The sequence below is a fragment of the Myiozetetes cayanensis genome, unplaced genomic scaffold, assembly GCF_022539395.1.
Source record: "Myiozetetes cayanensis isolate MyiCay16 unplaced genomic scaffold, myiCay2020 scf31, whole genome shotgun sequence".
Lineage (NCBI taxonomy): Eukaryota > Metazoa > Chordata > Aves > Passeriformes > Tyrannidae > Myiozetetes > Myiozetetes cayanensis.
The window spans coordinates 4723008-4749725 of record NW_026087533.1 but is presented as its reverse complement, the minus strand read 5'-3'; the positions used below and the strand labels follow the sequence as shown (position 1 = coordinate 4749725).

The 26718-nt window shown below is 50.9% G+C and overlaps 4 protein-coding genes across 18 annotated transcripts; 3 read left to right on the top strand and 1 right to left on the bottom strand.

The window, feature by feature from the left end:
* The first annotated feature begins 42 nt into the window (after positions 1-42).
* ZBTB8B (zinc finger and BTB domain containing 8B) lies at positions 43-6897 on the top strand. 2 transcript variants are annotated; one of them, XM_050326381.1, is made up of 4 exons: positions 43-113; positions 811-1725; positions 3968-4146; positions 4657-6897. In XM_050326381.1, the coding sequence occupies exons 2-4, from the start codon at positions 813-815 to the stop codon at positions 4969-4971; spliced, it is 1407 nt and encodes a 468-aa protein (XP_050182338.1). In that variant the 5' UTR covers positions 43-113; positions 811-812; the 3' UTR covers positions 4972-6897. The 2 variants fall into 2 exon arrangements, 1 of the variants encoding a protein (XP_050182338.1); XR_007630145.1 differs by lacking the exon at positions 4657-6897 and having other exon boundaries at positions 811-1909; positions 2021-4033.
* Positions 6898-8903: 2006 nt separating this feature from the next.
* LOC126645623 (zinc finger and BTB domain-containing protein 8A-like) lies at positions 8904-21052 on the top strand. 5 transcript variants are annotated; one of them, XM_050326263.1, is made up of 5 exons: positions 8904-8948; positions 17369-18330; positions 19515-19684; positions 19923-20231; positions 20406-21052. In XM_050326263.1, exons 2-5 carry the CDS (start codon positions 17397-17399, stop codon positions 20469-20471), a joined length of 1479 nt encoding a protein of 492 aa, XP_050182220.1. In that variant the 5' UTR covers positions 8904-8948; positions 17369-17396; the 3' UTR covers positions 20472-21052. The 5 variants fall into 5 exon arrangements, with proteins under 5 accessions (XP_050182220.1, XP_050182219.1, XP_050182221.1 ...); XM_050326262.1 differs by lacking the exon at positions 8904-8948 and adding an exon at positions 16487-16531; XM_050326264.1 differs by lacking the exon at positions 8904-8948 and adding an exon at positions 16757-16784.
* LOC126645621 (zinc finger and BTB domain-containing protein 8A-like) lies at positions 8923-15861 on the top strand. Of its 3 annotated transcripts, none has more exons than XM_050326260.1 (4): positions 8923-9058; positions 10043-11010; positions 11415-11584; positions 11983-15861. In XM_050326260.1, the coding sequence occupies exons 2-4, from the start codon at positions 10071-10073 to the stop codon at positions 12313-12315; spliced, it is 1443 nt and encodes a 480-aa protein (XP_050182217.1). In that variant the 5' UTR covers positions 8923-9058; positions 10043-10070; the 3' UTR covers positions 12316-15861. The 3 variants fall into 3 exon arrangements, with proteins under 3 accessions (XP_050182217.1, XP_050182216.1, XP_050182218.1); XM_050326259.1 differs by lacking the exon at positions 8923-9058 and adding an exon at positions 9544-9889; XM_050326261.1 differs by lacking the exon at positions 8923-9058 and adding an exon at positions 9544-9925.
* Positions 21053-21600: 548 nt separating the features above from the next.
* ZBTB8OS (zinc finger and BTB domain containing 8 opposite strand) lies at positions 21601-26601 on the bottom strand. 8 transcript variants are annotated; one of them, XR_007630142.1, is made up of 8 exons: positions 25564-25978; positions 24437-24461; positions 23758-23879; positions 23487-23569; positions 23259-23311; positions 23042-23078; positions 22351-22587; positions 21601-21630 (listed from the first exon to the last, which is right to left on the bottom strand). XR_007630142.1 is itself a non-coding variant. In XM_050326272.1 (8 exons), exons 2-8 carry the CDS (start codon positions 25649-25651, stop codon positions 22501-22503), a joined length of 495 nt encoding a protein of 164 aa, XP_050182229.1. In that variant the 5' UTR covers positions 25652-25822; positions 26431-26601; the 3' UTR covers positions 21601-22500. The 8 variants fall into 8 exon arrangements, 7 of the variants coding, with proteins under 7 accessions (XP_050182229.1, XP_050182230.1, XP_050182228.1 ...); XM_050326272.1 differs by adding an exon at positions 26431-26601 and having other exon boundaries at positions 21601-22587; positions 25564-25822; XM_050326273.1 differs by adding an exon at positions 26431-26601 and having other exon boundaries at positions 21601-22587; positions 25564-25718.
* Positions 26602-26718: the final 117 nt, after the last annotated feature.

Sequence of the window (26718 nt, the reverse complement as noted above, 5' to 3'; positions counted from 1 at the left end):
CCCCTCGCCGGTGCATCCTGACGTCACTTCCCGCCCCGCCCCGGGGGGGCCGGCCCCGGTACGGCGGCCGGGAGGGACCGGGAGGGACCGGGAGCCACCGGCGCCGGGCGGAGGTGAGCGGGGAGCGGCGGGCGGGACGGGCCGTGGGGCGGGCAGCGATCCCGGTACCGGGCAGGGTGAGTCCGGGTGGTCCTCGGCGTTCCGTGGGGTCCCGGTACCGGGAAGGGCCGTTCTTGGAGCAGGGAGGGATCCCGGTACCGGGAAGAACGGTCCTTGGCGTTCCGGACACCGTGGGTACCGGGAAGGACCGTCCTGGGAGCAGGGAGGGATCCCGGTACCGGACAGGACGGTCCTGGGCGTTCCAGGTCATCCCCGGTACTGGGAAAGACGGTCCTTGGAGCAGGGAAGGATCCCGGGACCGGGACGGTCGGTCCTTGGAGCAGGGAAGGATGCCGGGACCGGGACGGTCGGTCCTTGGAGCAGGGAAGGATCCTGGCACCGGGACGGTCGGTCCCAGGTGTTCCGGACACCCCCAGCAGCGGGTGGGACAGTCCTTGGAGCAGGGAGGGATCCCGGTACCGGGCAGGACAGCCCGGACGGTCCTTGGTGTCCCGGAGCATCCCTGGTGCCTCCCGCGGGGGGAGGCTGGTGCTGCTCCCCTGTCCCCGAGTGTCCCTCTGTCCCTGGTGTGTCCCCTCCTGTTCCTGATGTGTCCCCCCTGTCCCTGGTGTGTCCCCGCTGTCCCGCCGGGGATCCCCGCGGGTCCCGGTGCTGATTTTAAGATTTTTTTCCGGTGTTTTCCCGGCACAGCCATGGAGGTGCAGTCCTACTACACCAAACTGCTGGGGGAGCTGAACGAGCAGCGCAAGCGGGACTTCTTCTGCGACTGCAGCATCATCGTGGAGGGCCGGATCTTCAAGGCGCACAAGAACATCCTGTTCGCCAACAGCGGCTACTTCCGAGCGCTGCTCATCCACTACATCCAGGACAGCGGCCGCCACAGCACCGCCTCCCTCGACATCGTCACCTCCGACGCCTTCTCCGTCATCCTGGACTTCCTCTACTCCGGGAAGCTCGACCTGCGCGGCGAGAACGTGATCGAGGTGATGTCGGCCGCCAGCTACCTGCAGATGACCGACGTGGTCAACTTCTGCAAGGCCTACATCAGGTCCTCCCTGGACATCTGCAGGAAGATGGAGCGGGAGGCGGCTCTCTACCAGGCGGACAGCGGGAGCTCGGCCAGGGAGGGCCCGTCCCTCGGGCTCAGGGGTCAGGGCGCTGCCCCTGGCTCGTCCCTGCAGGACGAGGAAGGGGTTCCGGGCTGCCAGCGGGACCCCCCGTGCGGGGACTGCAGCGGCTGCCACCCCCTGGAGCTGGTGGTGCGGGACCCCCGGGATGGGGGGAACCCCTCGCTGCCCGGGGGGGTGGAACCCAAGGTGGAGTTGGAGCCCGATGACGAAGGGGAGGCGGAGGAGAGGCTGCCCCCGTGCCCCGCCCCGCTGTCCCTGGAGCACGGGGAGGAGGGGCAGCCCGTGGACCTGGCCTGCAACAGCTACCACATGAAGCAGTTCCTGGAGGCCCTGCTGCGCAACAGCTCGGCCCAGAGGAAGGAGGACGTGGTGGTGCAGCACTTGGTGAGGGGGTTGGAGGGCAGGACGGAGGACGCAGGGGTGGCCGTGAGCTCCATGGTGGACATTCACAGCGACTGGTATGGTGAGGACACAGGTGAGAGGACCTGGGGGGGGAGGAGGTGCAGGCTGAGGAGACAGCTCAGCTGTGCCCAGACTCCTCCTGTTGCTGTTGTTCCTGCTCAGGGACGTGTCGGTGAATGTCGTGGCGTAGTGAAATAAACTCTGGTTGTGGACTTGCAAAGCAGCTGTACTTGTCTGTTCAGTGCAGCCCGTGGGAGGTGAGTATTGCCCAGGAGCTTTACAGCCCCCCCTGGAACAGAAACCAGAGCTAAGTGTGGGTGATCCTGCCCCAAATAAACAAACTCACTCGAGACCTCTCTGAATGGCAGGTGAATTTTTAAATTTAACAATTTGTAAGGAGCGACCCGGGAGGAGCTGAGCTGCCACAGGAGGGATCTGCTGCAGGACCTGGCCCAGCAGGAGGAGCTCATCCCACCGGAGCTCCTGCCAGCACATCTGCTGGGTGACGGGCTCTTTGCTCCTGCTTTGGACTTCAAAGGGCAGAAATCGGTTTAATCCAATACTGAGGGACACTACGAGTCCTTTGAAAGCTTTAAACTCTGGGGTGCTGCATAAAGAGGAGACCTTTTTAGAGGCAAACTCACTTCTCAGCTGTTGGTCACCAAGGTTCTGCTGCTGCCCCAAGCCCAGCACCTGCTGGAATGTCTCAGGAATATCTCCCAGGAACAGTGTCAGGGACCTGGAGGAGAAGAAAGTCGTGCCCATATGCATTTCCCCTGAAGTGGACAATAAAGATTTGGGCATTTTATCTGTTTTTTTCGGTGATTGCCTTGCCCAAACAGCCCTGTGAAGACGGGAGGTGGCTCTGGCAAACTGCAGGTGCCACGGCCACTGAGGATGTGACAGATTCCACAGTGCTGTGGGCACAGACAGGGCTGGCACTGGCTGCTCTGCCAGACCCAGCAAGTTTGTGTTCGTGTCATCTCCAGCTCAGGCCTGCCTGTGTGATCCCAGAGCCAATAAAACAGATCTGTTCTCCCACTGCTTTAAAACAAGGAGCTGATAAAAATCACAAAATCCATTTTCACTGCCCCCAGAAAGCTCTCAGGGCCGTCACAGGTCGTGCCTGTCATCTCTGACGGGGAGCAAGGCAGGAGCATCAAACACACAAACTTCACTTCTCTTTCTCCTCTCTTAAAACCTCCAAACTGCTTAATAAAGTCATTAAAAAGGGAGGTGCTTCCAGGATTTGATGGAGAACAGCAGGCTGTCCTGACAGTGGAGCAGAAGTGTCAGTGGTAGATGTGCTTTAAGTGGGGAGTGAGGGAAAGGAAGCCAAGCCCTGCATTCCTTTATTTCTCTGCTAAAACAGGACATCATAAGCACTGAGTAGGATGGGAGTTCCTCTTCCCAGCTTTCACTGGTGCTGCTGCCTCAGCATTCTCACAAGACACCAGCCATGGGAAATACATGACAGAGGAATGGTGCACTCAGGCTGCCACAGGAGATAAATGCTGCTTATATTTTGGAGCGTCCACCTCTGTTCTTGTCATCCTGGTCCCCCTTCACAGCAGGTGGAGGGTTAACAGGCACCTCTAGAGAGCCTGGAAGCAAGTCAGGACTAAGGACTGGGCTTGGGTTTTATTTTTAATGGAGCTTTAAGGGCCCAGCAGGGATTAGAAGTACCTTGTGAAGGTCCAGAACTGGGTGAGGTGACTCTCACTCACATGCCATTAATATTAGACACACCCTTCTTGACAGTGGGTTGGATAAACCTTAATAAAGGGATGTTCTGCAACCTCAGCTGCTTGTGGAAGAGCTCAGGGCATTTGACATGCAAACACTCCCCTGAATCAGTGCCTGAAATAAATATTTAAATACAAGGTCACATGGGGGCACGGTGCAGTGTTCCTACCTGCAGTTTGTGTTAAAAGATTTTAGTTTCTGATGCAGTTTAATAATAAAAAAAAAAAAAAAAATTGAGTAGGAAAGTTTCCATGGCTGAGATGAAGCAGAGACCCCCCTGCACCAAAAGCAGGTTTGGGGCACTCGGTGGCTTCTTGAAATAAAATGAGTGTTTTCCTGTTGTATCAGCTGTGTAAGGCTGATTTCTGAGGCACTTGGGCACCTGCAGCTGCACCAGTGTCTGCACCTGCCCAAGCTGAGGGAATTCCAGGTAAGCCAAGGCCGGGGAGAGGGGAGGTGCAGTTCCCTCGGCTGGGATTTGCGGTGAGCAGGGCAGGGACCCAGCACAGCCATCCCCAGGGGTGCTGCCCTGCCTGACCCGCTGCCCTGTGTGTTTTTTCTCCCCGAAGGTGACGTGCTGGTCGTGCCAATCAAGCTGCACAAGTGCCCCTTCTGCCCCTACACGGCCAAGCAGAAGGGCATCCTGAAGAGGCACATCCGCTCGCACACCGGGGAGAGGCCCTACCCCTGCGAGACCTGTGGGAAGCGCTTCACCCGCCAGGAGCACCTGCGGAGCCACGCCCTGAGCGTGAGTTGGGTCCTGCATCCCTCGGGAAATTCACGGGGAGAGTTGTTTCCTTGGCGTTTTCCAGTCACGTTCCCGAAATCCATTGTTGTTGCTGATGTCAGGGCTCGAGCCACTGATGTTTGGTTCAATGATTTAGGTGTTGGGTTCATCGGATGTTTGATGTTTGGCTCTTCAGGTCGGATATGGGGATGGGATTCTCCCCTGTGAGGGTGGGCAGGCCCTGGCACAGGTTTGCCCAGAGAAGCTGTGGCTGCCCCATCCCTGGGAGTGTCCAAGGCCGGGTTGGAGCAACCTGGGATAGTGGGAGGTGTCCCTGCCCATGGCAGGGGGTGGAATTAGATGAGCTCAAGGTCCCTCCCAACTCAACCCATCCTGTGATTCCATGATCCTTCCGTAGCCCAAACCTTCATGGCTGGACAGGTGGGATCAGCCGCCTGCCAAACTGGCAGGTCGCCTTTCTTTATTTTTGTTTCGATTTTCCCAGCTCGCCTCCCTTTTTTTCCCCCGCAGGTTCACCGCTCCAACAAGCCCATCATCTGCAAGGGCTGCAGGAGGACCTTCACCAACAGCCTGTCCCCGGGGCTGCGGCGCTTCGGGCTCTGCGACAGCTGCACCTGCGTCACCACCACCCACGAGGACCCTGCGCCCATCAACCTCAGCCTGGTGGAGACGGCCTCGGAGGGCCAGGACAAGGGGGATGCCGACAGTGACTGGCCCATCTACGTGGAGTCCGGCGAGGAGAACGACCCGGCCGACGAGGAGGAGGAGGGCGATGACAAGCGGGAAATCCACAGGAGTTTGTCGGACAGGGAGTCGCTGATGTAGCAGTGGGAGAGGGAGCACGGGAGAGACTGCTCGTTAGCCCCCAGTTTGGTGACACTGTGCTGGGTTTTTATTCTTTTTTTTCTCAGTGGGAATTTTTAATGCTTTTTTAAGTTTTCAGTGCTGTGCACCAGAAGTCTGTGCAGGGTTTCCTGTCTGGGCTTCGCAGAGCTTGGACTTGAGTGATTTCTCTGCCTCTCTGGTTTTGATTTTGCAGGTGGAACATCTCGGTGTTGCTTTGATGACAGGTTTCTTCAAGCAGTGCTGTTGTGGTCCTCAATCCCTGTCCTGAATGGGGCACCACCTTCTCTCTGAAGATGACATGAAATGTAGTTTACATCTCTTACCTTGGGACTTTTTAATTAAACTGTGATCCTTCTGTGCTAGGACAGAATTACCTAAACTGTAAACCAGGAGTGTTTGCTCGGGCTGGGTCTGACCTGGAAACCAGGGCAGAAAAACCAGGATAACAAAAATATGCTGCTGCTGAAAGGGTAGACAGTAGGAATAGCTGTACTTCACGTGTCCTTAACTGCAGGATTTCGGAGATCAAGTTTCTCTTCCTGAATTTTTACTGCATCTTACCCCAGTTATTTATTTCTTTTTAAAAAACCCAAACCCTCCATTGTTGACCTCCTGTTTCTTTGCTGGGATAGCTCAAGGTTTTCAAAGGGTGAGATTTGTTACCTTTTCAGTAGCCAGTTGATATAAGCTATCAAAAAACCAGGCTGGGAAGCTTTGGATGAAAACCCACCACCAACAGAAAGCCTGTTTGCTTTTAGGGGTGACCTCCTGTTCCCTAAGGAGGGGACAAAACTGAGATTATACTGTGAAATATGACTGTTAATGCTTCTTTACCCTGCTGTTCATAAGTGTTCCACGAAAAGGCAAATTTTGTGAGTCCTTCTAGCTGGAGCAAAGGCTGGACCAGAAGTCTGCAGACAGATTTGGCTGACGAAGAACGAGCAGTTCCTCCCACTTAAGACAAGTGTTTCTTGAGGCTTTTGGAGTAAAGAGTTCACTCTTGGCAAACCTAAAAAAAAAAAAACACAAACAAAGAGGATGTCTGTGCAGGGATGTCTGCAGAGACCTTTTTTCCTTCAACCTGCTGTCTCTTTGGTCTTAGAGATTGTTCTTGTGTGTCTTTGTGCCTAGAGAATGGAGCTGGGAGGGGTGAGGGGAGGGGGGGGTTGGCTGTGCACATTCCACGTGGAAAGTCCCCACCAAACTCGTGTTTCCTGTTGGAATTGTCATATTGTGCTGCTTTGTTTCCTATGGAGTCCTTCAGCCTTTGTGGTAGAAGAGGATAAATAGTTTATCCACATTCTTGTGAGACCTGGGGGGGGAGGGGGATGTTCACGTAAATCTGTTTTTCTTGTGCTTTCCACTTCGTTTTTTGGGTGTTTTTCCCTGAAATCTTCCGTTGTAGATGCAGCCTCTACGAGCTTTGAGAAGATGATGCAGCTGTTTTGAAATGGTGCTCGATGGAGAATCCAAAATAACGTTTTTAGGGAAGTTATTTCCGATACAATCTCTTTCTCAAAGGTTTCTGAAGGCCGTGCAGGGCGACATTATCTTCCAGTCTTAGCTCGATGTACTTGACTTTGTTTAGGAATGTACATTTTAATGTATTTTTGCACATGACTGCACTGTATTTCACTGGAGGAATACATGCTGCACTGGGATTTGGAGCTCATTTTAACCTCTTGGTGCAAGCCCTTGTAAATCTTCCAGACGTGGTCATTTGGTTTCCTGATGTTTTGTAAGACAGTTTCATAACTGAAGTCCTTTAGTCCAGTTACAATGACAAATTCTTATAAAACTGAACCTTCTTTGTAGAAGTGACTGAACTATATTTGTGGATCTTGGAGCATTCTGGAGTTTTTTTGATTGTCTAGAAAATAAAACTCTCCGAGAGGGTTGCTTTGATTTTTTTACCATTCAGATGTTGACTGAGTAAACCTGGGAGTGTCCAGATTGAGGCTCACGTTTCAGTTTCTTGAACTAAAATTAATAAATGACCATCCCCAATTTAATTACTCCAGTTAAAAAATGGGTAAATCCATTTCTGGGGACGAGGCAGTTTGCAAGAAGAATCAGGTTCTTGGGAGGAAAGGGCTAAAAGGATCCTGTCCACTTAAACCCCAGCCAAGTGGGTTTTTTAGAAAATCTTTTATATATATATATTTATATTGATATAAGAATTTTTTTTAGACAATCTTGTATATTATTAACACTGGCTTTCTGAAGTCTTTGTAGCTTTATCCTAATTGAACTTTTTAAACTCTCTGAAGAGCAAGTGGCAAGTACACAGGTTTTCCATTTTTTCCAGGGAAGATGTGGGTGCTGCAGCACCCAGAGGGAAGGAGGGCCATGCTTGGTTGTCTCCATCCTTGGGGAAAAGGACCTTCTGTGGGGGAAGGAGAGCAGGAAAGCAGAGCAGGGCAGCCAAGGGCCATCAGAGGGTGAGCAGAGAACCCTCTTTGGTGATCTGGGGAGGAGGTTGTTTAGATCCAGTTCTGAGTCACCAACATGAGCTGTATGCAAATATGGAATATTTAGGTGGTAAGGGAAGCCGGGTTAAGATAAGAGCCTAATGAGTAATTAAACGATCCTATTGGATTAGGGGGTTGAACTCCTGTGCAGATGAAGCTCCTGACTAATTCTGCTGAGAAGCCTCTGCCAACACCGCCACCAAACCTCAGGCTTCTCCTAAATGTAATTTACTGCCAGGGGGAAGATTCTTCCCTGCACTCAGGGGTTTAGGGCAGTGCATTCCCATTTCCTTCCCACTTTGCAAAAGGAACTGATCTCCTGGTGACCACCTGGAGCCTGGGTGGGTTTGAAGATTTGTATTTGTACTTGTAGATGAAGGTGCAGCTCAAATCGACCCTCCTGGGCCAGTCCCTCGGAAAGCTGAGGACAGGAACAACGATGCCAATGCAAATGAAGGAAAGCCAAACCCAAGCTGGCAGTGATTACACGAAAATTGTAATCTCATTCTTAATTCATTTCTAGTCAGGCTTTGAACTGTTGTTTAAGTTGTTCTGGTACAGGCTCTCAAGTTTGCTTTGGCAAAAAGCGTATCCCTGGATATTCCAAGTCAGAAAATACACCATCCCCCAAGGCTGTGATGCTTGACAAACATTTATTTTGAGGAAAACTGAACCCCTTTTACCTGGGTGTTACCTAATTGTATTTGGTTACCAAAACTCAAACTAACTGGGTGAGAAATGTACGTTAATAATTTTTGTATCAGCGAGAAGAACGCTGGGTTTTTAGAGTGATTTGTAAATTGTTCTCTGAAAGAGAGACCTGTGAGGGTGGGGAGGCCCTGGCACAGGTTGCCCAGAGAAGCTGTGGCTGCCCCACCCCTGGAAGCGTCCAAGGCCAGGTTGGATGGAATGTCTGCAGTTGATGGAAGGGAAGGGCAAAACGGACACAAAGGACACGGTTAAGGCAGAATGGCTTCCATGGGAAAATAAATATTTATGGGATATAACTGGGGTGCAAAAAGCACGGAAAAAGGCCCTGGTGGTAAGGAGAGGAAGGGAAAAAAAGCTAACCAAACTTCGAGGGCGAGAAAGTGAGAGGTTCAGGTTTCGCCTTTCAGACATGTTCTCTCCAGGAAAGATTAACAGCTCCGAACGGAGAAAAGAAGATGTCACGCGTCCTTCGGAGGGAGCTGCGAGAGAAAGGAGAAGGATTTGGGTCACCGGGGCCGGTGCTATAGATAAAGGTGTGAAAAGGCGGCATGTAGGGCATCCCCTCCCCTCCCGGGCATCCCGCGTGTGCGCGGGGCGCCGGGGCCGGGGCGGGCGCCGGGGCTGCGGCCGCAATCGGGTGCGTTGCCCCTTTAACTGTGTCCCCAGCCCTCGGGCGTCCGTGTCCAACGCCCACGTCAGCAAATACCTTTTGTTTCTCTCCCCGCTCGGGCTGGCGGGGCGCGGGGGCTGCGGGGAGCGGCGCGGCGCCTGCAGGCACGGCGAGCCCCGAGGCGGGGCCGGGGACCCCGCACGCACCGCCCGCCCGGCCCGGCTCGGCGGCAGCGCCCGCAGCACCGCCCGCTCAGCGGCGGCTCCCGCACCCGGTAGGCCGGGCAGGGCTGCGGGGCTGTGGGCGCGGGGAAGGGGGTCCCGCCGAGCCGGCGGTGCCGGAGGGGCGGCGGGGCCCGCGGGCCGCGCTGGGGACCGGGAGCAGCTCCGGCCGGAGCCGCTCGGTGCCCGCCGGGGCCGCCGCGTCCCCGCCGGGCGCCATTTGCAGCCCCGGGCGCGGCAACAAAGGGGCTGCGCGGGGCGGGCGGGGAGAGCGGGCGGAGGGTGCGGGAGCGGCACCGGGCACCGGGGCGCGGCACCGGGCACCGGGGGCTCCGGCGGGGATGGGGATGGGGATGGGAGCGCTCGGGCCGGGCGGGACCGGGCGGTGGGTCCGGCGCCGTCGGGCGTGCCGGGCACCGAGCGGGCGGCGGCGGCCGCGGCCGGTGCCGGCAGGGCGGCGGCTCCCGGTGCCTCCGAGAGCGGGGCCCGGGCGGAGCGGGGCGATGCGGGAGCGGCGGCTCCGGGCACGGCCGCGGTCGCTCTTGGCTCGTCGTCTCGTCGGAGCTGCCTGAAGGCTGCGCAGCCCTCGCGGGCGGCACGGATCCAGCCCTGCATCCAGCCCTGCATCCAGCCATCCAGCCCCGAATCCAACCATCCAGCCCCGCATCCAACCCCGCATCCAACCCCGCATCCAGCCCCGAATCCAGCCTCGCATCCAACCCCGCATCCAGCCCCGCATCCAGCCCCCATCCAACCCCGCATCCAGTCCCATATCCAGCCCCACATCCAAGTGATGGAGATGCTCCCAGCTGTAGCACACTCTCCTCTGCCAAATTAACACGGTCTTGGCTTTGTCGCGTCTCTTGGAAAATGAATCTTGGGTTGTGCGTGCCGTGATTTAAATATAATTATAGGTTTCGGTAAATGAGATTATTTTTCAAAAGGTGTCCATAAAATCGCGTCTGGCGTCTCTGGCTGAGTCTCACGGCGCTGAAGTCGAGAGTGTAATTATTTTCTTCGTTTTTTTTTTTTTTTAGAGCGACGTTTCGTTTCCTCTTTTCTGGGATGGAGATTTCTTCTCACCAGTTTCACCTCTTGCAGCAACTGAATGAGCAGCGCAGGCAGGACTTGTTCTGTGACTGCAACATCCTGGTGGAGGGGAAGGTCTTCAAAGCCCATCGCAATGTGCTGTTTGCCAGCAGCGGCTACTTCAAGATGCTCCTTTCACAGAGCTCGAAGGAGACGAGTCAGTCCACGACAGCCACCTTCCAGGCCTTTTCTCCTGACACCTTCACAGTCATCCTGGATTTTGTGTATTCGGGCAAACTGTCTCTCACTGGTCAGAATGTGATCGAGGTGATGTCAGCTGCCAGCTACCTGCAGATGACCGACGTCATCAGCGTGTGTAAAACCTTCATAAAGTCCTCTCTGGACATCAGTGAGAAGGAGAAGGATCGTTACTTCAGCCTCTCGGACAAAGATGTGAGCTCCAACGGCGTGGACCGGTCCTGCGTGTACAGCGGGGGCTGGAGGGCCGAGAGCAGCCCCCCCCATTCCCACTCCAGCCCAGACCCCGGGACTTGTATGATGGGCGGAAACACTTGGAGCAACTTCAACTACTACCCGGCTTCTCAGCGGAACGCCCAGCAGCAGCTGTCCAAACACGAGCAGCGGCAGGATTCCATCAAGAAATCCCGGCACCCGGGGCTGCAGCAGCCCTCTGACATCCCCCACTACAAATCCAGCAAGCTGGAGGACAGGGCTGCCGAGCCCGCCGGCCCCCCCGCGCCGCCCGAGGAGCAGCTTCACATCGACACCGAGGTTGAGACTCCTCACGTGGGCTACCAGTACGGCCAGGGGGCCGAGGGGGTGCCCAGGGGCTTGGCTGTGTCCCAGCAGGAGCACGAGTCGCCCCGTCCCTCTGGCAAATCCAAGTCGTCCAAGGCTGAGGAGCAGTACGGGAACATGCCCTCCATCCTCGGGGTCATGGGGAGCTGGGCTGAAGGTGAGCGGGGGGTGCCTGGGGTGCTGAACCAACCTTCTGAAGTAAATTCAGCTTGTGATCTTTTGGGAGATTTTTAACCTTGTTCTCGTAGAATCCCAGAATGGTTTGGAGTGGGAAGGGACCTTAAGGACCATCCCCTTCCACGAGACCAGGTTGCTCAGAGCCCCGTCCAGCCTGGCTTTGCCTGGGCTGTGATATCACAGCTGGTGGCCCCCTCCTCCCTTGTTGCACCTCTGTGTGATTTACAGGAAAACACGAGATCTTTGTGCTCGAAAGGACCTACAATAATGTTGTTTTTAATTAAAAGCGATGTGCTGTTCTGCTCATAAAATTCCTTTTCCTACAGCCTGACGTGACCTGACACGTTTTGACTTCATTTCTGGGTTTAATTTATCTTCTGACAGACGACCTGGCCAGGATGAGGTTCAAGTGCCCGTTCTGCAGCCACGTGGTGAAAAGAAAAGCTGACCTGAAGCGTCACCTTCGCTGTCACACAGGAGAGCGCCCGTACCCCTGTGAGGCCTGTGGGAAGAGGTTCAGCAGGCTGGATCACCTCAGCAGCCATTTTCGAACAGTATGTACCTTCAGGAGCTGCCTGATTTGTTTAATGTGTAAACCTGCCTAATTAGACACAGTGTGAGCGTTTCTGGTTGATAGAATTGACTCCTGTAAAAGAAGAGGTGCTAGAAAATTAATTATTTGGCTTCGCTGCAGGCAATTTGAAGCGTAATTTCTAGGAAAGGGGGGAGGAATCTCTTGGTTAGCTGGTGGTTTGCAGAGGTGCTGTAAGGGGTCTCCAGTGGGTGGCCACAGTGCTGGGGGTGGGATGGTTTAATGCCTGATGTCCCTCAGAGCGGGTTAACGCCGCTTGTTTGACGCTGCTCCCTCCCACCCTGCCTTTTTTTTTGCCACCTGGAGAGCACCCCTTGGTGGACGTGGCACTGATAAGCTTGTCCGTGTGGCTTTTCCCAGATCCACCAGGCGTGCAAGCCCATCTGCAGGAAGTGCAAGCGGCACGTGACGGAGCTGACGGGGCAGGTGGTGCAGGAGGGCACGCGGCGGTACAGACTGTGCAACGAGTGCCTGGCCGAGGCCGGCATCGACAGCATCCGCATCGACCTGGAGGCTGAGGCGCCCCTGGAGTTCCCACAGGACGGGGACAAGGACTCCAGGTGGCACTACGGCGAGGACAACAGGTCTGACGTGGAGATAGTGGAGGACGGCTCGACCGACCTGGTCATCCAGCAGGTCGACGACAGCGAGGACGAGGCGGACGAGAAGGACGTGAAGCCAAACATTAGGTAGCTGCGGGAGGAGGATCGGGAATCCCTCGGAAGGGGGAGGATGTCCTGGCCACACAGGCCCTCCACCAGCTGTTGTTGATCCTACAGAGACTCGGGGTTGAACAGGTCCAGACTTGCATGTATTTATGGACGCGCCGCTGAGTCCGGTCTGGTCGGTTCTCAGAACCCCCAATCCTTTGCTTGGTGAGGAAGAATCCATCCTCAAACAGTGGATGAACGAGGAAACCGCAGGATTCCACGGATAACTGTTCATAGCAGACAGTCTCAAAGCCTCCTTCAAGGGAGTGGGGTCTAAATATTTAAAAATAGTCGCAGAGTGTTGTAAATTGCCCACTTTTTACGCTTGTAGGGGTGTGGGGTTTATGTCATGGGGTGATAAACAAAGTGTAATGACTCCCCTCATGCCAGACAACCTCCCTTCACTGTTCAGAAGGGAAGAGAATCTTCCATGAAATTCCATGAATTCTTCCTGTTATGATAAGGAAAAAGGCAGCTAATTAAGGGAGAGCCTGTAAAATGTTTTGGCACTTTTGTCTGGAAAGGGACTCCTGTAAAATTTATTAGAACGAGGCAAATCTTCAGCAGATCACTCACTCAAGACCTGTTTCTTTACAAGAAAATCAGCACATGAATGCTAGTCCCAGTCAACACATCAGAGACAAATTAATTATGAATATGGATCATTAATTGATGCCAGCAGATGTTTGGTTCTCAAAATTGGGACCTCAGATGTTTTAATAAGCACTAATAAAACACTCTCTTTTGCTAAGAAACCTCTCAAAAGTGCCAGACAGGGTGGGGTTGTTGGGGCTCATCCATGCAGGGCCAGCAGTTGGACTTGGCTGCTCCTTGTGGGTCCCTCCCAGCTCGGGATGTTCCATCCTGTGAGCCCTCTCCAGTCTGGACAAGATGAGAACAAGATGTACTGGGAGTTCTAGAAACGTCATATTTGTGTGATTTCACCTACAACTGGGCTACAGGAGGTCGGGGATGATGAAGAAATGTGACTTCTCTAACAAAACAAGCCCCTTTGTTGTGTTGCTCGGTGAGTTTATCTCACCCAGCACCTGTAAACAGGAGGGGAGCAGAAGATGCTCCCAGGGTGCTGCCACTCTGCATTTTTTTTTTGGACAGACCTGAGTGTTATTCCAGTTCTTCATGGAACTCAATGGCTGTAAGACTTAAAAAACTCTGATTTGTTCTCTTTTTTTACAGTTTTGTAAGCATGGTTGGCTGAACCCCGGGGTTTATTACAGAACAACCCCATATATATATATATATACACTATATAATCTTCCCCAGGGACAGCTGGAAAAAAAAATTCAATATTTTATTTTTATTCATGTAAAAACTGTATAACTTTATCAGTCTCATCAAGACCAGAGATTTTTTTTTTTTTTAGTACCATCATTCCAGGCTGCAGGTGACCAGCCCAAGGTCTCTAAAATGACAACACAAGTGCTTCCTGCTAAGTTCAGTGTAGGCACTAAGCACCCTCCCCTCAAACATTCCAGGCTGATGGGAATTATCCTGCTTGGATGTCCCAAGGAAACAAGAAATGGTATTTTATCACTCCTGCAAAAATTACCATCACTGGCTTAGGATTTGGAAGGGAGAACTTACAAAGCTTCCTGATGGCCACCATGAAAACATCTTTACAAACAAGATTTATGCTTGCCTCGATTTTTATTTGACCCTTGGGCAGCAGCCCAGGGATGGACTGGATGTGAAAACAGACATTTAATTTTCTTGGAGCTTTTTTTTTTTTTACTCCTGAAATGCCTGTTATTGAACAGCTGAGAAACATTCCTGAGCAACCTGAACTAAATCAAAGACAGAACAAGAAACACGGAGTGACTTGGATTAAATTCCAAGGTGTTTTCCCTTTACATTAAACAGTGTGACAATAAATTCCAGGTACCGGTGCCTGCTGTCCCAGGATACAAAGCGACTGGGATTAGTCTGTGTGTGTTTGGGGTGGATTAAAGGGAGGGGGAAAATAAAGTGTCTCTCTAGGCCTTGAAATCTTCACTGCCAACTGTAAAGGTCAGACTATTAAATGTTTCTTAATAGTGGGGGTGTTTTTAGAGGCATAGGGATTTTGGGATCAATACTCAATTCAATTAGATACCATAAATCTAAGATGCTGCAGATCCAGACCTGAAGGGGCTGTAAATGGGCCAGTGGAACAGTCTGTCCAGAGGAAGACACTTTTTCCACACAGGCAGATAAATGGTTGATCTGCCAGGCAAACAAGGGCTTTTACTGGTTTTATACGTGGATTTTATTCTCAGTAGCATAACTAGGTATCTGTAGCCATTTTTAAAGTCTCTTATTAAGCTTGGAGTTTTGGCTCAAGACTGGGATCCCCCACAGGTCAATTATGGTTTATATTTTTTTAAAAGTTACCATTTTTTGCATCTGTTGCCTTAATTTTGGTTGTTGTTTCCTTATTTTTGTACTGCAAGCCGAGATAAACGTTAAGTGCCTTCTGTTTTCTACGTCCTTCATTTCACATAACCAGTCACACATTTTATTTTTCTAGAAATGAAAGTATTTGGTTTATTTTTGCCTCCTGCCATTGCCTGATTGTCTTCTTCATATCCCTGGGAGGATCATGTTCCACTCAGCAGCAGAATAACCTTTTTTCTTCTTTTCAAGGAGGAAAGTAAAGACCATACAGGGATGTTCCCACTGACTTTTATTTTTTTCCTTGCTTTTCTTTCATCTTCACGTCTCTTAGGGACAAGGTTTAGTGCTGGGCTTGATCTTAAAGGTCTTTTCCAACCCAAACCATTCTGTGATTCTTTTTGCTTGGCTTGTGTTTATTGTTGTGTTCACAAACCACAGTTAAGAAGTGTTAAGGCAGAAGTCATCATCATCCTCTGATTAGTGTCTCACCTCTAATTGATGTCTTGCCATCCTTTCAAAGGCTGAAATGCTGAGTTAAAACATTCTCTTTGCCCCTTTTTCAGGTATTTCTTACATTTCTTACAATTCTCCCTGCCACATAAACCTATGACTTGTGTCATGCTTCATCAGTTCTTTCACATCATCTCCCATCCTTTTGTTTTCCATTAAATCACCTCAACACCTGTATTTACTATCCAAAAAAAGTCATATTTTAGTTATTGTTGGTTGTAGGCAACACATATAGGAATGAAATAGAAGAACAAATTCTCTAGTTCTGCCCAAAGGGTTGAGTTTTGCAGAAAAGGATCTTCTAATCCTCCAGACTTTTTCCATTAGGTCCAAATCTGCACCAACATTATGTCTGTGGAGCGATGGGTATAACTCTGAAAGCTACTGAGAAAACTTTATAATAGCATTTAGTTAAATATTTTCTATACTGTTTAACTTAAAACCCTTCCGTGTTGGGAGTCAGTGTAACCTTTCATCCTGTGTAACTCGTGAAATGCAGAGGGGTGGCTTATTCGGTGCATCAAGAATTTTAAACACAGCAGGAACACAGGACAAGAGTTTTGGTGAACAAACTGGGAGGAGTGGCTGGAAAGAGCTTCCCCTGCCAGGGCTGAGCTGTTGGACTAAATTAAATATTAGTGGAGTTCTCTCTGACACTTGGCTGTGTGAATGGGAATCGGTTTTTCCCTTGTTCTCCCAGCCTGCTGTGAGGAGGGAACTGAACCAATGACTGCAGAGGTTCCCTCTCCAAATGATTCAGTGATCTCGAGGAACAAGATTGAAAGAGTCTCATCCTCTAACAGGCACGAGTTTGGGAGTGTCTTGTCTTCCAGCGGGCATCCCGATTCCACCTTCCACACGGGACGGAGAGCAGGGCGACCTGCGTGCGGCATCCCTCCCGCAGCGCTTTGAGCGCCAAAGTTCCCTCGCAAAAACGCCGCCACACTTGAGTCGATGTGACAAATCCCACACCGCAGGGCTACGGACACCTCCCGCTCAGGTGGCGCCTTCCATCCACACACACACACAGAGGTACATCCCGGGCCGGGCTTTAACAAAGCCGCGTGTGCGGGAGGGCATCCCCTCCCCTCCCGGGCATCCCGCGTGTGCGCGGGGCGCCGGGGCCGGGGCGGGCGCCGGGGCTGCGGCCGCAACCGGGTGCGTTGCCCCTTTAACTGTGTCCCCAGCCCTCGGGCGTCCGTGTCCAACGCCCACGTCAGCAAATACCTTTTGTTTCTCTCCCCGCTCGGGCTGGCGGGGCGCGGGGGCTGCGGGGAGCGGCGCGGCGCCTGCAGGCACGGCGAGCCCCGAGGCGGGGCCGGGGACCCCGCACGCACCGCCCGCCCGGCCCGGCTCGGCGGCAGCGCCCGCAGCACCGCCCGCCGAGCGGCCCCGCAGCCCCGGCAGCCGCGGGAAGGAGCGGGGCTGCGGGGCGGGGAGCGGCGGCAGCTCCGCCCGGAGCCGCTCGGTGCCCGCCGGGCGCCATTTGCAGCCCCGGGCGCGGCAACAAAGGGGCTGCGCGGGGCGGGCGGAGAGAGCGGGCGGCGGGTGCGGGAGCGGGGGGTGCGGGAGCGGCGGGGGCAGGAGCGGGAGCAGCGGGCACACAGGAGCGGGAGCAGCGGGCATCGCGCGGCGGCGTGGCGGGGGCACCGAGGGAAGGGCAGCCCGCCGAGGGAGGCTGCGGGCGGCGCGCCCGGCCCGGGGCGGTCCGTGCCGGGGATGGGGATGGGGATGGGAGCGCTCGGGCGGGCGGCTCCGGCGCCGTCGGGCATCGCGGGGGACAGAGGGACCGGCTCCGAGAGCGGCCCCCGGTGCGCTGGGCAGGGGCTGCGCCTGCCGCGCACCCGCGGCTCTGCGGGAGGGCCGAGCGCTGCCTCTCGCTCTGAGAACCATTAACGTCTCGGTGGATGCGATCCGCGTTCTTTTGGGATGCTAAGTGATCCCCGCTGGCGCGTCTTTCCGCCTCTTCTGGAGTTGTTAAGTTTCTTCTCTCGTGTTACTGTAGCAGGCGGAGGGGCTTGGGAGATGCCTCGGAAATGTGATAACGCCTTTTGAATTGGAGCTCGTCTCTTTATATTAGGGTTCCTCAACGTTGATGCAGATTGTCACGATGACGTTTTTTTCCTTTACAGCAAACCCTCCTCTGACTCCCTGCCTGGGATGGAGATTTCTTCCCACCAGTCTCACCTCCTGGAGCAGCTGAACGAGCAGCGGAAGCAGGACTTGTTCTGCGACTGCAACATCCTGGTGGAGGGGAAGGTCTTCAAAGCCCATCGCAATGTGCTGTTTGCCAGCAGCGGCTACTTCAAGATGCTCCTTTCACAGAGCTCGAAGGAGACGAGTCAGCCAACAATAGCCACGTTCGAGGTCTTCTCTCCAGAGACCTTCATGGTTATCCTGGACTTCGTGTATTCAGGGATATTGTCTTTAACCGGTCAGAATGTGATCGAGGTGATGTCAGCTGCCAGCTACCTGCAGATGACAGATATCCTCAATGTCTGCAAGACCTTCATCAAGTCCTCCCTGGATATTAATGAAAAGGAGAAGGATCATTACCTCAGCCTCTCGACCAAGAGCGCCAGCGCCGAGCCTGCCCGGCCCACCCTTTATCGCTCCAGGAGGAAAGCGAAGAGCAACCCCCGGCGTTCCTACTCCGTCCCGGATGAAAAGCCCAGCGCCAACGAGAACTCCTGGAGCGGCTACGGCAGCTACCTGTCCTCACAGGGGATCCTGCAGCGGGCAGAGACCCAGCTGTCCAAAAGGGGCAGAAAGCAGGGCTCGGGCAGGAAGCGCCGCAAGCACCTGGGCCTGTGCCAGGGCCGGGATTTGGGGCAGTGCAAAGCGGACAGAGCCGGCGCCTCGGATTGCAGCCCCCTGTCCGGGGTCGGGGAGGAGGCCGAGTTTGATGCGGAGAATGACGCGGATCGGGATGATTTCGGGTGCCATCGCGGCTCGGAGGCGGCGCCCAAGAGGTGGTCTGTTAATCAGCTGGAGCAAGAACTTTCCAGAACTCCCGAGTTCATGGAGTTAAAGGCAGAAGAACTGTACACCTCGATGCCCACAATTTTAGGCGTAATGAGTAGTTGGAACGAAGGTAAAAAAGAGAGGAGCTGGTTTGGAAAAGTTTGGCTTTATCTGGGAGAATTCGGGTGATGTTTTGGAGGGAATTTGTGTGGTTGCATGGAAAGCAAAAGTAGTGCCGAGACTTCGAGGTGAATTTATCTACTCAGGAATGAGTTTGCAGCCAGAGTGGGGCATGGGAAGTGGGATGGGACCTCTGTAGATCCCCAAACCTGGCACTTATCCAACCTCAATCCAACCCAATTCCTTCACATGGCATTTTTGGGATGTTGCATTTCCCTTGGGGTCCAACCAGCCCAAACTTTGTGGCTGTTTGGCCACAAACAAATAAAGCATCCGAGCTCCTGATGGACTTGTCAGCACCTGGTGGAATAAAGCTGACAGGTCTATTCTCATGTGTATTCTTTTGGAAATGAACATATTATGCAGATTGCAGTGGCATATTCTGAAGACTTGAGGCATTCTCATATATTAAACAGAGATTATAAATGTCAAAGCTATGAACCGTTAGGTGATGGAAGAGCTCATGGTTCAGTTAGTACAAATATATAATAGCTACATATTTATGATAATCTGTATGTCTAAAAAATACCCCCAGTAAGAAAGAAACCACTTTAAAATGGCCATTTAACATGTTCAGTGAGAAGTACGGGCTTTTGGGGGAAAGATATATTTTACATATTAAATTTGTTTCATATATTTCATGTATTTTATGCATTTCATATATTTTATAGACAAAATACGTTTTATAGATGAAATACATTTTATAGATGAAATAAATGTTATAGACAAAATACATTCTGTAGATGAAACACATTTTATAGGTGAAATGCATTTTATAGATGAAATATATTTTATATATGTGTATATACCCTCAAAGCCCGTATTTTACGTATTTGTAGGTTGTATTTCATATATTATATATTGTTATATAATTTACATATTGTTCTATATTATATAATGTCACAGGATATTCTGAGTGGGAAGGGACCCACAAGGATCATCAGTGGCCTGTGTGGGGTGGGGGGATTGAACCCACGAGCTTGGCATTGTTAGCACTGTGTTCCAACACGACCCTGACAACACATCACACGTTTATATAAAATATTTTGGGGGTTTTTCCTCCTTGCTGACGGAGCAGAGGTGGCAGGAACTGCCCCTGTCTGAGCTGACAGCCCTCCCCTGTGCCCTCGGCAGGTGACCTGCCCCGCATGCGGTTCAAGTGCCCGTTCTGCACCCACACCGTGAAGCGCCGCGCGGACCTGAAGCGGCACCTGCGGTGCCACACCGGGGAGCGGCCGTACCCCTGCGAGGCCTGCGGGAAGAGGTTCACCCGCCTGGAGCACCTGCGCAACCACTTCCAAACGGTACGGCCTTCCCGCTGGGATAAAATCCCGGGAAATGCAACAGGGGCTCCGCTGGTCTGAGCCGTGCAGGCGTTTCCAGCACTAACGCCCCAAACGCTTCCTTAGTCGTTATTTAACTTGACGGATCGTATTTAAAAATTTCATTTTTTTTTCCCTCTTCGGCGTGATTCCACCTTCTTAAAAAATAATTATAATAATAACAAATGTCCTTTTTTTTTTTTTTGGATCCCCCCTCCAGATCCACCAGGCGGGCAAGCTGATCTGCAGGAAATGCAAGCGCCAGGTCACGGAGCTGACGGGCTGCGTGGTGCAGCAGGGCACGCGGCGCTACAGGCTGTGCCACAAGTGCTTGGCAGAGGCCAGTCTCGACAGCACCCCCGAGGATTTCGATGCAGGACATTCCCCCGTGTCCTCTGCGGGGAGCAAACGCCCCAAGTGGGCTCTGGAGGAGGGGCAGAAATCAGAGGAGGAGCCGGCGGAGGAGGAGCCGTATAATTTGGTTGTCCGACACACTAACGATGACATTCCAGATGAGGTAGAGGAAAAGGTGAAACCAAATCTTAGGTAGATATTTGTGCACTTGTTACTTGTTGTATTCGAGGTTAAATTAGTCGTGTCCTACCGACTAAATGCTGGCTCCTTGAATTGAAATGAAGTATTGCTAAAATTCTATTTTTGAGGAGCGAAATTTGGACTAAAACGAGTTGTTTTGTGCTTGCAGACATGGAACAGTGTAACTGCTTCTAAATGCCATCCAGAAAGCACTGAGAATCATAAGGTCTCCTGAGTTGGAAGGGACCCACAAGGATCATCAAAGTTCATCTCCTCACTTATTACCTGGAAACTATTTAGAAGAACTGGTTTATGTTCCATCAGAGACTCACTCAGAGCTGCTGCTCACAATGGAAGCGTGAACCAGCTCACAGTCCTGCAGAGGTTCTGTATGACAGGGACTTTTTAAAAAGCAGAGGTTGCAAACTTGCTTTGAGAAGGTCTGACTGAAGCGAGCAGCTAAGAAACATCGAAACAGCTTCTTTTTTTGCTGGCATTGTAATGAACTTGTACATACACTACGAAAACTTCCTAAGAGAGGAGCAAAGGAAACAAGTGGAATTCTTCCTGCTGAAGAACCCATTGACCAGAACTTTGTTTTTTTGTTTTTGTTTTTTTTTTTTTTTTTTGAGTGAACTTAACTGCTTCTTAGAGTTGAGAAAAGCATGATTAAAGAATTCCCACAGCCAGAGTAGAGTAGTGAGCAGAGCATTTGTAGTGCACTTGGGTAGTTTGACTTTGCCTCTTTTGTACTGTGAATTTTATAGCAAGATACACCAAGGTGGTTCCAAGGAAATAAAAGTGCAATCACTGGAAGTACACTTGTCAGATTTTTTCTTTTTTTTTTTTTCAGGACTGGTGCAAGATTTCCCTAAACTCCTGTTCTGTTTTATCCTAGGAATAAAGATGCCAAGTCTTTTTAACTTCTTAGATCACAGAGCTACTTCAAGAAAGGTTTTCCCGCTCATATGAATTTATAAATTAAAATTACCAAGCAACCTTTGTAATTCTGGGGTCTCCTCAGCTTTTTTACTAATGGTGTTTAGGGGTTCACTGATGGTGTAGAGGAGTAACACTTAGTTAATTCCCAAAGTTTTTCTACCAAGCTTCCTTCCAGCACTTGGAAAGCAGAGCACATCAGTGTTTTGCTGCCCCCAGACACACGTGGGGCATCTCAGCATTTGTCTCCAAAGTTAAAATTCAATTATGTTAATTTTTATCTTGCTTTTTAGAGAGCTGCACAAAAGGAAGGGCTGCCCCTCACCCCCTCCCCACAGCCCCACTGATGCCCTCAGAAAGAGTCCACTCACCCCAGCAGGGAGCAAAGTACAAGTGTCTGGATTCACTGGTCAAAAATCCATGGATTCTCTCAGTCCCAGTTTTATTTTGGCACGCTACAAAAATAAGAGGGGTTTTTATCCCTCAGTCTTTACAATATGGAAAGTCCATAATCCTTTGACATTAAAGGACTGTCTTCATTGTCCTTTCTAAAGGGTGATCCAAACCATCTGCTTTTTCAAGGAGAATCCTATTCCACAGGACACAGCTGGGAGTGAAGCTGCAGAGAGCCTGGAGCACCCCCTTCCAGCCTGGTGCATCCCCTGGCAAAGCTGCCAGCTTTTTGGGGGGATGTCAGGTGATGTGAGGATTCCAGGTACATGGTCATGTGCCTTAGGATTTCGGGTGGTAATTTATTTACAGCAATTCAGCACCACCTGCTGGCACGGGTTTTGGGTTTAAGTATTTTTAAAGGTGTGGTGGTTTGGTTTTTTTAAATGGTTTAATTTTTTTTTTTAGGTAGCTGGAATTTTTTCCACATTAAATCTGAGCCACTGCAGCTATTTTGGATTTGTGTAAAATGGAGGAGGGGTGTCAGCTCAGAATTAGGAGAGTGAAATCTGCAAAGGACATCACGTAGATGAACATTCTCTCCTGCCACCCTACAAAAGGGGAGCATTTTAGTTAGGACCTTCACTAATTTCTGTATTTCATACATATGAACCACCCTTCAAAGGTGACTACCAGCATTCCTGGGAGATTTCCAACTCCTACAAATCTCTCCTTCTCAATATCCCCCAACCAGTTCTTTTAATTCTCTGTCTCACCATCCTCACCTGGAAACACTGGCTGACATTCCCTGCAATTATTTCCTTCAGTTTATGATTTTAACTGCCCAATTCCTTAGTTACTTCCACAGGGATTACAGTTTTAGGGGACTTCTGCCAGCCTGTGACAAACATCCACTCGACCGCACTTTCCTTGCTTTAAATATCGATGATGACAAAAACTTCTGGCTTCTCATCTTCACAGATCTGCATTGCTGAGTAAGTGATGGCTTTGACCTCTGTGCCCTGGAAAAGAGACACAAACCTGGGGATTTTCTAAATGATATCCTTTGTCACAGTTCCTAACACACTTCCCTCAGGGTTTGCTTCTGGCAGTTCTTTAGGGGGGAAAAAAAAAGAGAAGGGAGAAGCCAAAACTGACGAAGCAAAAGGCTGAGCCAACAGTGTGAAACCCAAACCCACGTCCCCATTCTGAACACAGGTTGGTTTTCTGTGTTAGCAGCATCACAAAACCAAAGCCAACTGTTGAGTTTTGCCAGTGCTGAGGAAAAGTCAGGCTCAGGTCAACAGTTTCAGGAACACATTCATATAAAAAAAAAAAAACAAACCCAAAAGTTTAGTTCCTGTGATTCCACCTAAGCCACGTTTGTACTTGGATGTCTGGAGGACTCAAAGGTCTGATTTAAAAGATACCTCCCCCTCCTAAAGGGAAAAGATGGACAGAGGAGCCACTGCATACCTGTGGGTGTTTGCCTAAAGAGAACTCTTCTCCCCACCTTTGGAAGTAAAAAGAAAAGAGGTTGGAACTTTGGCAGCGTTTACCAAATGTTGTAATTAGTTTCACTGCTGAATATAGAACAGTGAGATTTTCACTTAAAGCCTCAAAGGAAACAAATAAAATAAAATAAAATAAAAAAAGCCCACCATCCACCTTGTAGATGATGATTTAAGCTCACCCAATGGATCTTATTTTGAACTGCATTCGGTCGATGTGAAGCACTTTCACCTCCTGCAGGAAGAGGGAGGGGAGAAATATTTCAGTCACACTTTCCACCACAGCCTGGACTTGTATTTGTCACATTCCTTTTTTTTCCCCCCCTAAAACACCATTTCTTTCAGAGCTGGTATTGCCAGGGAACAGCCTTGTCCTGCAGATGGAAAAAGGACCAAACCAGGACACTTACCCTGGGTACAAAGAACTCATTAGCACTGAATTTATACAGCCACTCATCCAGGAGGTGGAAGAGGAGAGACAACATGTCGTGTCCTGCGTGGTTGAAGCAGAGAAGTCAGTTATTGCCTCAGCAGGAACATCCAAGCATTTTTTAACAGGACATCAGATGTTCAGTTTATTAGGAGACTCAGATTAGCGATATTTAATTAGATTCAGACTTTTGGTACCTTTTTCCCCTCAGGTTTCATAACTCTCCCCATGAAAAGCTGAGACAGCCTCACCTTCTGCCTCTACCTCAACTGTATCCACGGGTTCCACAGTCTCTGTGTCCGTCATGTAGCCAAACATGGCCATGACACACTGCTCAAACGCCTCCTCCAAGGTGTCTCCCCAGGCATGGAGCCTGCAAGGAAGATGGGACAACTCATGTTTGCACTGTGACAAAGAGAATTTACCCCAGAGCAACATGCAGGTGAGCAAGCAGAACAGTGAGAGCGGGAGAATTGATGCAGAGGAGCTGAATGAACAAAAAAAGAAACCCAACTTGCTTTCCAGAAAGAGAGGGGTTTGTGAGAAGAGCTTCTCAGAATATGGAAAATAAATGTTTTAGAGCCACCAAGGAAATTCCACCTTGATGTGGCTCACTGATGTCTGCAAAAGCAAACTGGGCAGAAGAAATTTGGTTTAAAAGGGGTGAAAATGAGACTTCAAAGGACATTTCCAAATGACGCAGAGGCTTGGTGAGAAGCACCACAGGAATATCAGAAAAGAAACTAAACATGATTCTGTGTTCTCCCAAAAGCAGAAGCAAAGTTTACCACCAGAACACCCAGTGAGTGACATTTCAGAGTCCCACAGGGTGTTACGTCTGCAACCCGTCCTTGAGAATTACTCCAGACTTAGAGAGTGTAAGAAACAGTGAGTTTATCACAGGGAGGAGTCCCAGCTGCCCACACTTACTGCACATCTGCTGTGTGATCCAGATCTGAGGGGAAGCAAAAAGAGAAGCCATGATGCCACCAAAATTATGTAAAAAATAGGGATTATAAAGCACACAACCTCGATATCTGATTTTCTAACAAGAACTTTTTGCACTCATCCTCAGACACGAAAAATCTGCTCTGCAGTGCACTAGAAAATGTGATTTTAATTGATTTTGTGAGTGCCCTCTGTGTCCAGCTCTGTGTGCAGGGTTTGGCTGCTGTGACCCAACAAGGCTTCTAAGAGTTAACTGCAATAAAAAGGAAACTTTAACCAGGACTAAAAGAGTTCATGCTGAAGTCTGCAAGTCTGAAAATTATTCATGCAGAGGGTGAGACTTGCAAATATTTCCAGCTCAGTGAGGAAATACACCTGTCCACACCCAAAAAACAACACCCATTAGGCAGAGAGAAGAATTTAAAGTCTGTAGCATAAAACAGAAAGAAAACTTTACTAAGAAAGCATGATCAATGTGTTCTTGAGTTTTACATGAACATCATTTATATTTACTCAGAGGAATGAGAGAAATATGTCACAGCATCCCTGCTGTCAAATAAAGACCTGAGTGCCTCCTAAAAATGTAAATTGTAACGGAGGAACAGGCACAGTCCCTCCAGACAGACATGGAAAACACACAGGGAATGCTCTCCTGCCTAAAGTTGGCCCTTGGGCTGCCACCTACTCACCTGACATCCTCTCAGAAGACATTCCAGAGGTAGGGAAAGGAAGAGATAATGATCTTTGAGTAGAGCACGTAATTTATTTTCACCATGATTTTTTTAGCACCCAAAGCAAGAAAAGCATTTGTCTGTGATAAAGAAAATTGGAGAGCTCTCTCTCTCTATATATATATATATATATCCTGCTATTTTCTGTGCCCTCATGATTGCAGTGCCACACACACGCTGGATCAGGAAGTTACTATTTTAAAAATATATAGAACTATTTTATATATAAAATGTGTCTAATAGATAAAATATATAAACATATATGAGATATAAAAGACATAAAACAGTGTAGTAAACTTATAAAACATAAAATGCATAAAATATATCATAAGACCATATAGAATGTGTAGGACAAATTTTATCAGTATAAATACTCACATTCGTATTTCTTACAGAGTGGGGGGTATTTGGCCTTGACAGCCTTCTGCTCCTCTGTCAGGTTGTAATCCCTCTCGTCCGCTGCCATGGCCGTGGGATCCGACTGTCCCTCACTTCCTGGGGGTGGGAAACACGTCCTGGAGTGACTCAACCTGCTGACGCCGTGGAGAAGAGGGAAGAACTCCTCTCAGTTCAGCTTCTCTGCCCCGAGAGCGCTCTGGGAACGCTCAGCCACGGGCTCAGCTATTCCAGACGAGTCCTAAACACGCCACAAATCGTTTCGGTTGTTTCTGTCCCAGCTGGGAGGTGGGACAAGGTGGGAGCTCAGTCCCACAGCCCCAACAGTGCGTTCAGCCACGGAAGCCGAGGGATTACATTCCTTATGGAAATTAGCCCAAACGAAAACAAACAAACAAACAACCAAACAATGCAAATAATAGATTTATAGATATCCCCCTAACGTCCAGGCTGCTTTTCTTGTTCCAAGGTTTAGAAGCAAGGTACGGCATTTCCAACTTCGATTTTTTAGGTGTGTTGCAAAGAGAAGCCTGAAACTGAGGAGCTGGGGGCTCCTCTGGGGGAATAAACACAGGTATTTATTCGCTATTTGATATTTGCTATGCGATTTTAAACCTGTTGGCTGTGGATGGTGAGATCCCACGTTACCCTCAGCAGCCGATCAGAAGCAGCAAATATGACGCCTGTAAAGCTCACCGCCGCACCGAATCGTGTGGTGGGGAAAGGACATTAATGCCTATAGGTAATTAATTATTATAGGTAACTGATAACGAGCCGAGAATACCCGAAGGCGTCAGGGGCAGCCCTGTCGGGAGGGAGGGTGGGCCGCGCCTCGGCCCACACACGCACCGATCGGGTCCAGTCCCGCTCCCGCACGCTCCGCGGTGCCCGGAGATAACCGCTGTCACGGTTCTTCCCACTCGTGAACGGGGATCGCGAACCGGCAGCAGACCCCAAACCCACCGGCCCCCTCAGCGCGGGGGACGCGGCCCCTTTAAGAGCGCGCACGGGAATGGAGGGGGGGGTGGGAAAATGGCGGCTCCCGCTGAGGGCAGGGAGCCCCTCCCACGTGACCGAGGCGCGCGCTCGCGGCCCCGCCTCCCCTCCCTCCCGCGCCTCCGCCGATTGGTGGCGGCG